Below are 14,566 nucleotides of genomic sequence, written 5' to 3' on the forward strand. Positions count from 1 at the left end.
TGAGGGCTTGGCGCCCCCTGCTGGCTAGGGCGGCGCAGCGCAGGGCCGCGCACTCCCCTCCCGCGAGGGCGGAGCCGCGGCAGTGCCGGGCCCGGGCCCGGGCGGCTCGGCTGGGCCCCGCTCCGGACACCGGCCCGGTTCTGCGGTGATGAGCTCCGCCGGGGCCGGGACCAGACGTGGCTCCCCGTGAGGGTGCGCGAGGCTGCTGAGGGAGCGGCGGGGCGGGAAGGCCGCGGGTTGCGCGGGCGCCCCCTGGCGCTGTCCCGGCTCAGCGCCGCAGCCCCCGAGCATCACCGCGGTCGGTCAAGGTCACGGCGTGTCCTCGGGCCGGGCCGCAGCCTCGGGGAACCGGGGAAAACGACCAGGAAACAGACACCGAGGGATGCTCTTCTGTAGAGATCCTCTTCTAAATGAGGGCAATTCCTGCTTTTCCTGCCTCCCTTACATGCTTCTCCTTGGCTGTCATGTTTGCTCCTCGGTCATGCCTGAGGAACTACCTTTTCTTATTAACGTTTTTTCCCTTCTGAAAGAAGGGAAATGTATCGTCATAACTTTTTTTTAGTATCATTAAATTTCATAATTTACAAGCCACTTAATCCGTTCAACATGTTTACATTATGGGGGGGTGGGTGTGTTGCCAACCATTTGCTTGCTGTTCTTGATTTTTACTGATTTTTGTGGTAAGACTGCAGTTGCTTGATCAAAACCTTTGTTGATTTCTTTCTCACTTCCAAGCAGAACACATAATTTGGTCTCTTGGCTTTTCTTCTTATCTGAAGGTCAATGGACACAGTAGAAAATAAATTTTTGTTTTCAAGATCAAGGTCATTTAGCTCATTTTCACTTTGAAACAGAGGAGCTGCCTTTGTGGTTTGGGGGGCTTTATGTGTGAAGTGCTTTTCTTTGTTTTGTTGTTGTTGTTGGGTTTTGTTTTGTTTTGGCTGGTTGGTTTGGTTTTGAAGAGTTATTTTTAAAATATATTTGTCTACTTAGTTTTGGAAAGAAGGATGTCCTCACAGAGTACACCCCAGTTTCTTAGATTAAAAATCCTACACACCTAGATTATGGAAGGGCTCAGGTAAAACCTTATTCTCAGCTTTCTGTGAAGCTCCATGATGGTAGACCAATATATACATTTATGATAGATACTATCATTATTATATAGTTTGAGGAATGCATCCCCAGTACATACACTGGTAAAATCAGGATGCTACTTGCCAGCAGCTAAACTCACTTTACAGCAGATTTTAGCTGTTCAGCCCCAAAGTTCTTCCAAAGTCTTAATAATTGTTTTGTACTCTTCACCTTTTACCAAGCAAGATGCACTCTCCAAGTTTCATGCTCAAAACTAATACAAGTTTTGTTGTCTTTTGCCACACCTTGTCATTCAAATATGTAAACCTTAAACTGTTTGAGGATTTTAACATGATGTTGATGTCAAATGAGCAAAGGAGGGATAATGAACAAATAAGAAGCATGGTGGTTTTTAGAAAGGCATTTAGGCTGAAATGCACTGCTCCTTGCATGAACTTGGTATTGACAGAGCTGGAATGAAAATGGCAAGTGGGCCCAGCAGTAATCCCAGTTTAACACTGAACTGGGGCACGGGGGTGGCAGCCTGTGACAATATTCACTAACTATACCCTCATTGTCCTGTGCTAACAGCTTGAGGCAAGGATTTTGCATTATCTGATCTTGAATCTAAAGGCCAGTTGGGAAGAATAAATATGTTTACTGATGTTATTTGTCAACATTAACATGTGTGTCCCTTCTCTACGCAAATATTCAAGTTTTTGGTTATTTTGATTTGATTCAAGCCAATATTTTCCATTGATATTTCATAAATCAAACACAAGAAGATTTTTGAATACTTTTTAATACACAGCAGTGGTAGAAGAAATAGATGGTTACACTCAGGGAAGTTTATCTCGACATTCCCAAAGCTCTGGGGCACTTTAAGGCCCTGGGCTCCAGCAGGGCTGTGCATCCTGGCAGCACATCCAGCATCCGTGTCTGCGCGTGCTAGCCATTCCCAGGCCCTTTGTGTCCTCACCCCGATGATACTGCTGCCATGGTGAAAAACAGAGAGAAAGAACAACAGGATATTGTCCCGTTCTGCTCTGCGTGCCAACTGTGACAAAATGTTGTTTTCTCCGCGGTTCAGAGATTCTTGTTGGCTTTTACTTGTCTTGGGTGAGCCTGAAAAGTTGTTTTTAAAATTCTTCTAGTCAGTGTGGAAACCTTGAGTCTCTGGGAGCAAGGTGGTGTCCCATGCCCTGGCACAAACATTCCTGTCCTGGGGGATGATCCTCTGAGTCATGCATAGGAAAAGAAGCGTTCTGATGTAAAAGACAACAGGAAGGCGTTCAGCACGCTGTGTGCCAGCTGGACACCTGCAGAGCTGCCGCAGGGGTGGAAGTGAGCCACAGGCTGCATGGGGAGTGCTGAGAAAACTGCACGGCTGCACAAATCTGACGCCAAAGCTGGGCTCTATTTTTGGTCTCCGCTCTGCGTTTCTGACACCTGTAGGGACGCGTGAAACGCACAAGGGACAAGTGCAGCACCTCCCGGAGCGGAGGAGCCGCCGCAGGGCATGGGAGCGCAGCGGAGCGTTCCTGCTTAGCCAACAGCACTAATTATAACCCAGGAATATGAACTGTAAATGTGCTGAAGCTGCCAAGACGGGAGCTGGGCGTGTGCCAGCGCTTGAATGAGGACACACCATCCTGAGAGGACTCTGGGAGCAGCAGCAGCAGCGAGGTACGCGTGGAGCCCCGGGAGGGAGATGGACACACGGCAGGAGCACGGTAGGCGTTCAGCTCTTGCTTTGGGATGGCCATGGTGTGTGACAGCCAGCCTGCTTTCCAAATAGGTGATCTCTGTGCCGTGACACACTTGAGAAAATCTTAGCTTTGATGTGGTCTCATTAACATGCAACAAACCTAAAAAATCGGCGGCTAATGGGAAGTGCTGGCAAAAGCTTTGATTTCTGCATGTCTTTATGGTTGTATGGACCCCTGTCCCTTCTGGTGATGATAAAGACCATTGTAAGGGCACCAGGTGAAAAATTATAATAGAGGCAGATAACGAATTGTATTAAAACCACCTAGGACAAACTGAAATAATGTAAGACATTCTGCAGAAATGTATTTCATAGACTACTTAAACAAAGGGGCAGACTTAACAAATGCTTTGAAAGATAAATCACAGAAATGTAAGAAATATGCTTGAAGTGAGACGTGATGAAATGTTAGAAAGCCACAAAGGTGAAAGAAATAGATGTGCTAATTACATAATTGTGGGACTACATAAGAAATGCCTATGAAGGAGGAAGCTTATGCTGGTTTGTTGTGAAAGATTTAGTGAGGGTTCAGAAAGATTGAATTGATTAAACTATACTGTTTAACTTCTTTTAAGCTGTAAGCTTTAAAAAAAACCAAAACAAAACTTTCTTTAAAATAGCATATTGTGATCTGGGGTATGAAAAAGTTGATAGCAAAGGCTACTCTATAACCCAAGGTTTGCTTTGAAGGAAGCTGGTGTTAGGGTATCAGAGTCAGTGAGTTTCCTCGTTGTGTCTCCAGTTCAGGATCGCTATGTTAATATTTTTATACATTCTGGGAAGCTCTAGGCTCTGATGAATGGTTTCACTTGCTGGTATGCAAGGCTCTTCTTTTCTCTTTTAAGGGCAATTTGGAGTTGTAGAATGCTCTTTGCTTTGAGCTTTTCCATATCTAAGTAGAGTAATCATATGTAAGGCCTCCATTTGTAAATGTTAACTGGTCAATCAGTTTGAAGCTGGTTTCTTACAAAACAATAAATAGTAAGTATTGATTAGCTTTGCTTACAACCAGATTACAGACTGTTAAACAAGACTTGACTTAATTCTAGCATTGTTTTTATTACACTTCTGTAAAGAACTTCCAATACTCTCTGTGAGTAAATATGAAGAGTTTTTAACCCTGATTTCTGACGTGATCATAGTAATTTTAAATTGATGCTTCTCTCCTCTACAGGTATGTTTAAGAATGTAACAGTCTTGGTTTAGTCTTAGGAACTGCCTATTGCTCAATAAGTGTTACAAAACTTTGATATATTTTAATATAAATCTAAATATTAATCTCTTTGCAGGTATACTTATCAGGTGCATTCTGTGATGTCTCCCAGTGAACCTGCACAAGCAATTCCTTTCTAAGCTCAGTCTAGGAACTGAGTCTTGGTCCTTGTACTGCTCAAATTCCCAGAGAACTACACTTAACAAGACCTTATTGCCTGCTGAGAAATATAATGACTGAGTTCCTGGTTTGTTTTAACTGGTGCAATGGTGAACAGCCCCCACCGGTAGGTAGATGCACAGCTGCCACCCTTTATCAGATTTGAAATTTTGTCCTCCAGTTACATGGGAAACACTTTCATTATCCTGTTGTTTTGATTAGTTTGGGCAAAGTAAAAAAAGCTAAAACCAGTCCTGCTAAGCTATGTTTGAACTGTGTGTTCTTTTCCAGAAACTTGCACAGTATGAGTGTTTGCAATTTTCAGACCCTGACTTTCTAACAGTAAAGAAAGCTTTTTGCTAGAATTCAATTAGCAGTAATAAAAGTGACTTCCATTGTGTCTCACTGCGAACAGTCTGAAACTTCAGCCCTCTAGCCATGAGGTGTCGTTAGGGGTCAGTCGTGGCTATCTATTTTTATCTTGGCTACTTGTTGCTGCCTGAAAGCTGCAGATGTTTTCTAAATAGAGACCTAAGATATCTTTTTTTCTCACAGAAGAGGCGTCGGAGGCTGGACCGGAATATGATAGGAGAGCCCATGAACTTTGTACACACCGCGCACGTCGGGGCCAGAGAGATGAGTAGTGACTATTCCTCAGTAAGTGTGCACCCCTGGGAAAAGCACAGATCTCCCCCCAGGAACCTGTGGAGCAAATAGCTGATAAAACCCTAGAAAATTGTAAGAGAGAGAAAAACCTTGAGGATTTTTTTTTTAATCAATAGAGTAGCATCAGAACAGAATTGTCTTTTGGTCTGTAAACACAAGATACTGTGGGAGATACATTGAGCAGGAGGTGCTCATTTCCTCGGTATTTTTACACATGATGAGAACCTTTTGGATATAGATTCTATGGATGCACTTGATACTAGAACCAAATCACCTTGAAGTCAAAGCTGTGCCAGGGTTAGGGATGTAAGAATAAGTGGATTTCCTACAGTAAAATGCATCTCAAACACAGACTTAAAGGCATTATCACAGTTCTGGATTTAGTTATTATTTCTCCCTACTATAGTTGGGACTCAGCACTCTAAACATATGGCTCACATGCCCTTTCAAATTGATGCCTTTAGCAATTGCTCTGGCAACCAGAATTTATAACATGCATGTTTTAATAAGCTTTTTTTCCTAGGCCGTGTCAATTCAGGACCACATGAAGTCTAAAGGTGGCTATACAAATGGCACTCCTGCAACTGTTGAAATATAGGAGACTGAAAGAAGGCTGAAATCTGCACTCTTATGAGGACCCCCTGGACTGTGCTTTCACATTTTCTAAAACCTTGTTATAATGGAGTAGGGAGAGCACCTGAATTTAAAATAGGTCAGTACAAGCTTTGGTGTTCTTTACACAATATCTTCTGAAGAAGTTATTGTAAATTATCCTTTAAATGGTCTGTCATGGTAGTGTTGTAGTAGCAACTGTAATTTGTCACTGTGGATGACTTCCTACCTCTGTCTCAAAAGCCTCTCAAAGCTGTCAGATAAGATGGGATTGGAAGTCAGGATGAATTGTCTGGGATTTTGGCATCTGTCTTTTTCTCTTCTCAGGAAATGCAGAGGATATTTAATGGGAAGGTATTGCATGATTTCGCTTCTTACATGGGCTAAACTGAGTTGCTAAGTACGACCTTGCAGCTGTCAGATAACTTTGGACCTGTTTTTTAGATGCTTTACAACCTAATGCATAAGTCTTTGATATTTTGTAATGCCTTTTGATAGTGAATGAACTCCAATGTAGGATAGCTAGCTGAGTCTGCAAAACACAGTGAAACTTCTGCCTTGCCAAGATAACACTTTTCTATCTAAAAACAGAGCTTTTGCAAACATTCTGACTCTCAAATGAGACTTAGAACAAGAGATGTGTCCCTCAGTGACTGGGCTGCCTCCTATCCATGCACACACACTGCTGTGACTGGCAGCTATTACTGCAACACTGATAATTGTACCTACCAGTTAACTTCCAGTGGTGCTGCAATATGCTCACAAGTGTGTGTTAGTTTTGCATTACTACAATTGAATTTTAAACTAAACATATTTAAGATCCCTCTCTTTGTTATCTCTCTGTAACAGTAACCACACAGGACTTCAAGGGGTATCTTCTTTATCTTTCTGGCTCCTTTATTTCAAGACTATTTTATATTAAATTAATATTTTCTTGCATGTGGTGTAAGTGACATGGCCATGTGAAGGACACACATTTAAAGAATGTTGTGAAAATTTGCAGGAGAGTATTAAATGGAAATAGCATTTTGCAGAGTGCCAGCGCTTCATAAATATTTAAATAAATATCCATAAATATTTATACATACTCAAACTTCAGTTTATTACTTAGTTCTTATTCGTCTTTCTATTAAGTGACATGACAAAACTGCTGAAGCAGAACTAGGTTTTTCTCTTACCCAATCACTGACAATTGTTTCCCCAGCTCAAAATTATGTATGACTATCACTGTAGAAACAGGAAATCTGCTTGCTCTCATGGGATTAACTAATTACAAGTGTTTAAATTGTTGCCATATCAGCACAAGTTATGCTGGAGGTCAGCAAACTCTGTCCTTGCTCTTGGCAGAAGATCAGTTATGAACTTTTTTCCATTTAAATAAATTTATAGCTGGCAAAGCTTTTAACTTGTATGATTCTGTTTGTAGTTGTGATACTTCTTAAATCTAGGCTGCTGGGCTTTGCTGAATTGTTAGTCTACCTTTTCTGAGTATACTAAGGAACTTAACACATGAATGGTAGCTCTGTGTTTCTGTATATGTTCATAAAAACAGCTTTTCCCCTCCCCCATATTATATCTTTTAGGTCCAAAAAGCAACAGGGAGTATTGTTTTTTGTAACAGCCAACAGCTGATCATAGCATTCTGTAACCACATAAAGAAATATAATATCCATGTCTTGCTAGATCCTTGGATTAGAATGCACACCAAATTCTAATATATTTTAAAATTAGTGTAGTTAACTGTAGTTAACATTTAGCTTTTGCAAGTCTTTTACATTTCTGTCTTCTAACTTGAGATAGGCTCTAACAGCCTAATATTAACAGTATAGTTAAGATACAGTGCTTAAGGAAGCTAAATCCTGTATAGTGTTAAGGAAGCAGAAAGTGGCCAAGTTGTTTGAAAGAATAGATTCCAATTAATCTGCTATTATATGGAGTTAATGCATCGAATCATCTACACCTGCCCAGAAAAAATGGTGATAGGGCAATTGTCATAAGAGACACTCTAAGAAAACACATTGAACAGAAGTTAGGGTTTCTTTAAGTCTACCCATTCAGTAGATTTAAAATTAGTGGTGTAACTAGAAATAAAGGAGTTGGTGAATATTTCAGTTCTTCTCTCTAAAAATAAATGAACAGAAATTTTTTTACACTTATTTAGAGAAAAATCCTAGTTTTGATCATGTAAACCAAGTAGAACTATCTGGTGTGAAACTAAACTATTTTCATCAGACTATATAGTATTATATAGGACCATAAAAAGTGCAACATCACTAAAAAGAAATGTTTTGCTATTACATTAAAAGTGTCATTATTTTTAAAAATCTAACAAACATAAGCACATGTTTTAGGGATTAGGTATTTTTTGTTCTATATTTAGAAACCTTGTGTATCTGTAATCAGTCATGTAACTCAGTATGAGCCTATCTTAGTCATAATAAATATGTTGAACTGGGCACTTGCACTCTTTTCATATTCTGGAAAACCTTGGTATTTTCTCTGCACGGAAAACTTGTTGGTTAAGTGGATGGATTTGCATGGCTTGAACTTTTATTGCACAGAATGAAATTTCTCCACTAGAGAGCACAGTTTTACATCAAGTCTCTTTTCTATGCAAGCTCTTACTCCATGTGGGATTTGGTGTTTTTTTGAGCTTGACGGAAATAAAATACAGAAATAGCACCAAATGATCAAACTTTTTAATCTACATTGTAGGCTGTGAAGACCTTACATCAAGTCAATCAAGAAACAGTACGTCTCTGACAATGACATTTTATGGTTTTGGGTTTTTTAATCAGAAGTAAAATAACTTGCAAGCAGAGCAGGATCAACTGTTTTTTATGTAGTCTGGCAGAGTCTTAGCACAGTTTGCTTCCTTGGGAAAAAAAATCTGGCATGAGAGGGAGATATTTTCAATTCTGGCTATCTTATTGCTTGACTGTCCCATAATACTGCATACACCTGTGGACAGAATATAGAAAAGATATTTGTCTTTTTCACAACTTAATATGTCTTTTTATCTCCTGAAGAGCAGCTTTATACCAATTATAGGGTGTCAATGCTATGCACCAAGTTAGCCTGTGATATGATAACTTGCAATCCAGACACATGGTACTATTCCTTTGTATGCTCTTGCCATATTGGACTACCAGGTGCTGTTGTAGCTTCCACTCTGTATAGACAAAAAACGTTGGAAGATTCATAAATACCCCTAATCTTACTATGCCAACAAGAATAAGTACAATTCAAAAATGTTAAATTCCATGTTCATGAAATTCTTTGTACATTACTAAATATGGTATCACTGGAAAATGAGACTCCAATCTGTCAGTGAAAGATGATTAAATGGCTGCTCCTGACCATGTTTGGATCTACTTTGCTGTCAGCACTGTGACACTGCCCTGAAAATCCAACAGTTGAAGATAAGAACAATCTTGTCTGCCTTTCATAATCACTGTGGAACTACAGGAAGGAAACTGCTGTTTTACAGTGGTGCCAAGATATTTTCCAGTGAGTGGATTCCTGTAAGGCTTCCAGATACTTTGTGGTTAATGCTTGAAATTCAAAATTTTAGCTGCTTACCTATAAAGGTGAAGTCCTGAGTGCCTAAAGAGATGCTGTGAGTGGTTAGTGCCTGGACATCTGCAGATAAACCGTCCTTCCTTCACACACCGTGATTTGTCTGACACACAAGGCCCAAGGTACTTCCACCAGTAATTTTCCTGCTAATATTCATGTGTGTACAGTGTATCTGTAAAAGGTTTCTCATCCTGTGCAGAATAGGTCCTCTCTAAGAACTGGCCTGTTGGGCTGTTGTTTCCTCAACAGAGCCTTAAGCTGTGGAGTTACTTAAACTTTTCATCACACACAGCTCTGAGACAGTTTTGTGCTTCACTATATGAAAACATAAAGTCCCCTTGTTATTGCTTAACTCTTCCTACTGCAGGGAAGGTGTTGAAGAGCTAACAGGATGGTCAGGAACTACAGAGAAAATGAGGTATGGAAGTGAGGGAGATTTAGCCACAGAGAGGCAATGTGGTGCACGTTAATGAGGAAGGAGCAGGGAGCAGAACATGCTCATGTTGACGTTTCTTATCTGCAGTGCACAAGACAGCTTTGATATCAGTTGGAAAATACCCATAATATGTGCATAATTGGTATATGGAGGAAATTAGGCACTTAAATGCATGACTAAGCTGGGACTTTGAGACACAGATTGCCAATATGACTTTAATGAATGGTAGTATCCTCTTCCTGCAGCTTACAAAGCTGTTTTCAGAAAGTATAGAGCCACCCACAAAGGTAGCTCTGGTTTCAGCAGTTGCAGACTGATGTCACATTTATGTTTGAAAGACAAGAGGGCTTTTTCTCTTTTTTTTCTGCTATGTGTGAGGTTGCAGATGTTCTAAATGCCAAGGCTTGCTGCACCCAATGTAACACAAACCAAATAAAAACTAACATTAATATAAAATATCAGTAGTAAAAGGGCATCTGCCTTTCATCCAGTGCACTGCCAAGACTTCAGGGAAACTAGAGTAGATCCAGCTGATATTCAGATTCCAGTTATTGGGAGGATATGGATGGTTCAGCGTGAAAGGTCATAAAGAATTCCTTGTGCTTGAGGAAGTTTTGGTGACAGTTCATTGGACTCTGCAGACTGAGATGCCAGAAGTTCACCGTGGCTGTACCAGATTTCCATTAATACTATTTCTCCTGCTGTTACATAGAGAATGGAAAGATGAAACAAAATAGTGAAAGCACTTTGAGTAAACAGGGATGTTATTGGTATGTGTTCTTGTGCCAAAAAAGCTCCCAGGTTGAGGTGCTTGATACTGAAGTACAGGTCCTGTCTTCACCTGGGAACTTAGAGATGAACAAGCTCATAACTAACACCCGTGTCCTTCCAGGGAGAATGAGGTGTACAGGGCACCCACAGCACAGTCTGCTTTGGCCTCTGCACTGCCTAAGCCCAGCTTATCAAGCCCTGCAACATGGCTACTGAACACCTCGTGGCTGTCACTTGTTCCACACATCCTGTTTATCTGCATCCCATTAGCATAACCATTATCCCAAAACCTTGGTTTAAATAGAAGTTCTCTTAAGCTAATTTTAATGTAAGAGAGTAGTAATGGCTGGGCAAGAGCAACAACTTTGAGGTGTCTGTTGAAACCTCTACAATGAATTACTCATGAAATTAAGACCACAAAACTGTGTTGAAACTACTTTATTCAGTGAACCTTTTAATTTTTTTGTTGTTATTAAAACAATGTAAATGAGAAGAATATTCTAACAAATTTTAAGTTTCCTCTGATATTTGCATATGAATCCAAACTGAACAAAACCAAGGTTATTATTACTAAGGGCCCATCCTAATTCTGAGGCTGAAAAAAGAGTTGAATTATGTCTTTTGCTGGTTTAATATATATGTTTTAATATATATGTATATATTTAGACCTTCATCTTAAGTAATGTGTAAGGAAATAAGCCATTCTTTTAAACTGAAATTAGTATGATTGCTCTGGCTTACTGAAAACTTAAAAATGGACTTAAAATCTACATTTAAATCACTGGGAGAGAATTTAATGTGCTTTTAAAGCTGACATTGGCCTGTACAAGTGGATGACTAATTAATTTCATATTTCTTCATCAAAGAGCTAGAAAAAGTGGTTACAGGATTCTTTTTATTTTATATATAATAGTGTATTTACATACATCTGATCTTGCTGGTGCTTAAGAAATAGGTGTACATTTTACATAACTTACCTGAGTCTAAAAGTGAATGAAGACTGCCCTAACAACCAGTAATTAGTGAGCTGTGTGTTATTAAGGATTCATAGATCTGACAAAACAATGGCATTTATTCTAGTCAGAAATCTATTTTTAAAAAATTGATCTAATACATGCAAGTTTGAAAATCTGGACTCAACATGAGCTGAAGCTGCAGATTAATGGTGAAAGAAATACCCTTTCACATGCAGTTACCCATATTTACCCTTGCAGTCTCTACCACCGGGGAATATTAAAACCTGACTCAATGCCTTTGAGGGTGTGACACAAACTTAAAAATGTAATTCAGAAGTAAGGTTTACAGTGCTTCATTAATGCATGCTAATGAGGCCTTGCTAAATAATGATGTATGAGTAAGGCTTTCACTAGTTTCTTTCAACTAGCTTAAATATTACCTTGAAAATGCATTTAAATCAGTTGCTCTCTCTGCTGCATAATATTCAGTGAACTAGGGTATCTCTTCCTTGCAGAAATTAGTATTTACTGGTGTTCAGATAAGGCTGTTGGTACATGGGCAAAAGTTGCTAAACATGTGCTTGTACTAATAAATAATTCTGAAATGCTGTTCTTTGTATGTTTTGTATCAGCCTCTTGCCAGGACATACAGATCCCACCGGGCTGTTGCACGTCCCTATCGCTGCCATGTGTGCCTGTCTCACAGGGACAACAGGTTTCAGCAACAGTGTTTCCTGTATCCGTTTCATCAAGAGGTTTCACTGTGTTATTTTGCTGTTTTGTTCCAGACTCCAGCCAAAAAGCTGTGAAAATATGAGGCACTGAAAGAATTTATAGGATGGAGAAAAATATTATTTGGCTAACCTATTTCCTTTTCCTCATTGTCCGTTTTATTCTGTCGTATTATTCTACTGCCTACTACATGTCTCAGAAATATGTGCAGCTTTTGGGTCAGTGTTCTTTCTAAGTTCTTAGCAATTAATACAAATTAAAAATTCCTTCATCCCTTTGAAGCTTATGTATTGATCAATGAACCCCAAATCCCCTCTGTCCTGATTCTTGTGTGACATAACTGTTTGACAAGCAGAGTCCAATTGCTTTTGCAATCTTAGTCCTCCAATAATTATGCAATGTTCCTCTAAAATACCTAATACTGTCACCCTTCCACATCTGCCTACCTAGGAAGGAACTATTTCTGTTTATGGCATTTTATGCAAAATTAACAGAATTAAACAATAAGGAAATATAGGGAAAGGATTAGAAAAAAACCAGATTGGTTGGGATAAGTTTACTGAAAAGCCAAGAGGCTGATCATTATGAAAAACCCCATAAATTAGCACTTAATGCAATGTTAGAATTAGGAGAAGATCCCTGGAACCATTGGTATTTTGAAATTCTTTTCTTGTGAGTTAAATCATTAGTGTTTAGAAGTGTGTGTAAGTGGTGGAAAACTGCAGAGGGAAGAAAAGGATAATTTCATTATTCCCATTAAGAGGATTTCTAAATATGCACGGTATTGTTCAAGCAATTTATTTTCTGTGCTAATTGTTATTTAGATTCAGTCTCCTCTTTCTAAGTAATATCATCAATGCCTGCATTAAGTATCTCTATTCCTTAACACTGTTAGAAATGCTTGAGTTGAGTTACAGATTTTATTCCATGCTGATGTTTTGGTTGGGAAAGGGATTTTTCTGAGAGGGACATTGTTCTTTTCTCTGATGGGAAGAATTATGGTGGTATAGAAAGGATACAATTCTTGGTACAGATCTTTAGTGTCTTACATTGGTTATGCGTAGGGTTATATTGTTCATTGCAAATAAGGAACATGAAGTTTAAAATGGGGAAAAAAAGAGAGAAGGATCCTTTAGGCTTTGAAGTCATTCTTCAAGCTCTGAATGTCTTTATAGCCTAGTTTCCTTCTGCCTGGCATTGGAAATCACATATATGAACAAAATCTAGTTTTCTTAGTGCTGAAATTTGAGAATAGATCATGTTTTTAATTTTGGTTACATATTACAGCTAATGGTAAAGTGTCAGGAGTACTGAAGTTGCCAATAAAGATTACCTAAGAAGTTTTTCACTGATAATATCCTAATTTCCCTGAAATATCCTAAGCTGATATCCTAACTCTACCCCCTTCACAGCTTTTTAGTGCAGGTATTTCTAACCCACATAGTCCCACTGGACTGCAGAATAGTGTTTACTGTAAAAAATGTTTTCACAATATCTTTAAACAATCATCAAGGCAGGAGACATCAAACCAAGCATACACTTTTGAGAGAGCAATTTCCTTTTATTCAGAGGCAATTGTATTCCTTTCTCTTTGGCCCATTTTTATTACCAGCTGCAGACAGAAGAAAAACTGCCGTGTTTTCCTGGGGAACACAAGAAGAAGGATTAGTATGTGGCAGGACAGGACATGCCGCCATGGAATCTGATCCTGGGATCAGCTACGCACTTGTAATTCAAATTAAACACTTCTTCCATGCCCAAAATATAGTGTAATGTACTTACCCAGAGCTCATTACAGATCACAGACCTGGCAGATTTATTGGAGTAAATCAGTATTCATTTGTCATCCAGATCTTGTTAGACTCGGAAGAAGAGATAGTAGTTGGCGTAAAATGTGGTTACTCTGACAACAGCACCAGAATAGAAACACACAGATGGACAATGTACTAGCCTGTGTTTTTAAAATACCAATTCTGCATAGAATATGAATTATTAGCTGTGTCATAGTATGCCATTATCTGTTTAACTGTTTAAGCACATGAAATGTTAGACACACCTTTGCAGGCCAGCAGTTCTACAAGATGCATAAGCCTGTCCTGTTGCTGATATAATGATGAATTGCAGATTGTCACTGAGCGAAATTAAAAGCCATTTGTTATCATCAAAGTATTGGTATTGATCAAAACACTACTTATGCACAGGTATGTAAACGTTACTCAATTTTTATAGCAACAAAACAGCTTCTTGACAATTTGCCATAATGCAGTGGGGAATGTTCTACATGCCTTTGTCCTTAAATGCACAGAGAGGGAAAAACCATGCGTGCAGGAATCTCCTTCCTCGGTAGTAATAACTAATAAACACTTAGTTTGTGAGCAACTCAGACTGAATTACCCACTTAAGGCTTTGATTTACTGATGCTGAAGTGGAGCTCAACTCTCATCCTCATGCATCTCCCTTTCCCTCATGCTCTCGCCGCCTCAGCCACGGCCACATTCTCTTCTTTCTACAACACCCTTTCTTATCGTCCTCCCTTCCTCTTGGCCGTGCACGCCGGCCCCTCGGAACCCCCGGCCCAGGGGGCCGGATCGTGGAACCAG

General features: G+C 39.6%; 1 protein-coding gene across 3 annotated transcripts; it reads left to right on the forward strand.

The window, feature by feature from the left end:
* Positions 1–1,234: 1,234 nt before the first annotated feature.
* On the forward strand, positions 1,235–8,450 carry LOC130257215 (CDC42 small effector protein 2-B-like). 3 transcript variants are annotated; one of them, XR_008841291.1, is made up of 5 exons: positions 1,235–2,807; positions 4,132–4,341; positions 4,770–4,871; positions 5,404–5,592; positions 8,208–8,450. XR_008841291.1 is itself a non-coding variant. In XM_056499507.1 (4 exons), the coding sequence occupies exons 2-4, from the start codon at positions 4,288–4,290 to the stop codon at positions 5,476–5,478; spliced, it is 231 nt and encodes a 76-aa protein (XP_056355482.1). In that variant the 5' UTR covers positions 1,235–2,807; positions 4,132–4,287; the 3' UTR covers positions 5,479–8,198. The 3 variants fall into 3 exon arrangements, 2 of the variants coding, with proteins under 2 accessions (XP_056355482.1, XP_056355483.1); XM_056499507.1 differs by lacking the exon at positions 8,208–8,450 and having other exon boundaries at positions 5,404–8,198; XM_056499508.1 differs by lacking the exon at positions 8,208–8,450 and having other exon boundaries at positions 1,235–2,760; positions 5,404–8,198.
* Positions 8,451–14,566: the final 6,116 nt, after the last annotated feature.

The sequence above is a fragment of the Oenanthe melanoleuca genome, chromosome 10 (genome assembly GCF_029582105.1).
Source record: "Oenanthe melanoleuca isolate GR-GAL-2019-014 chromosome 10, OMel1.0, whole genome shotgun sequence".
In the NCBI taxonomy this organism is placed as follows: domain Eukaryota; kingdom Metazoa; phylum Chordata; class Aves; order Passeriformes; family Muscicapidae; genus Oenanthe; species Oenanthe melanoleuca.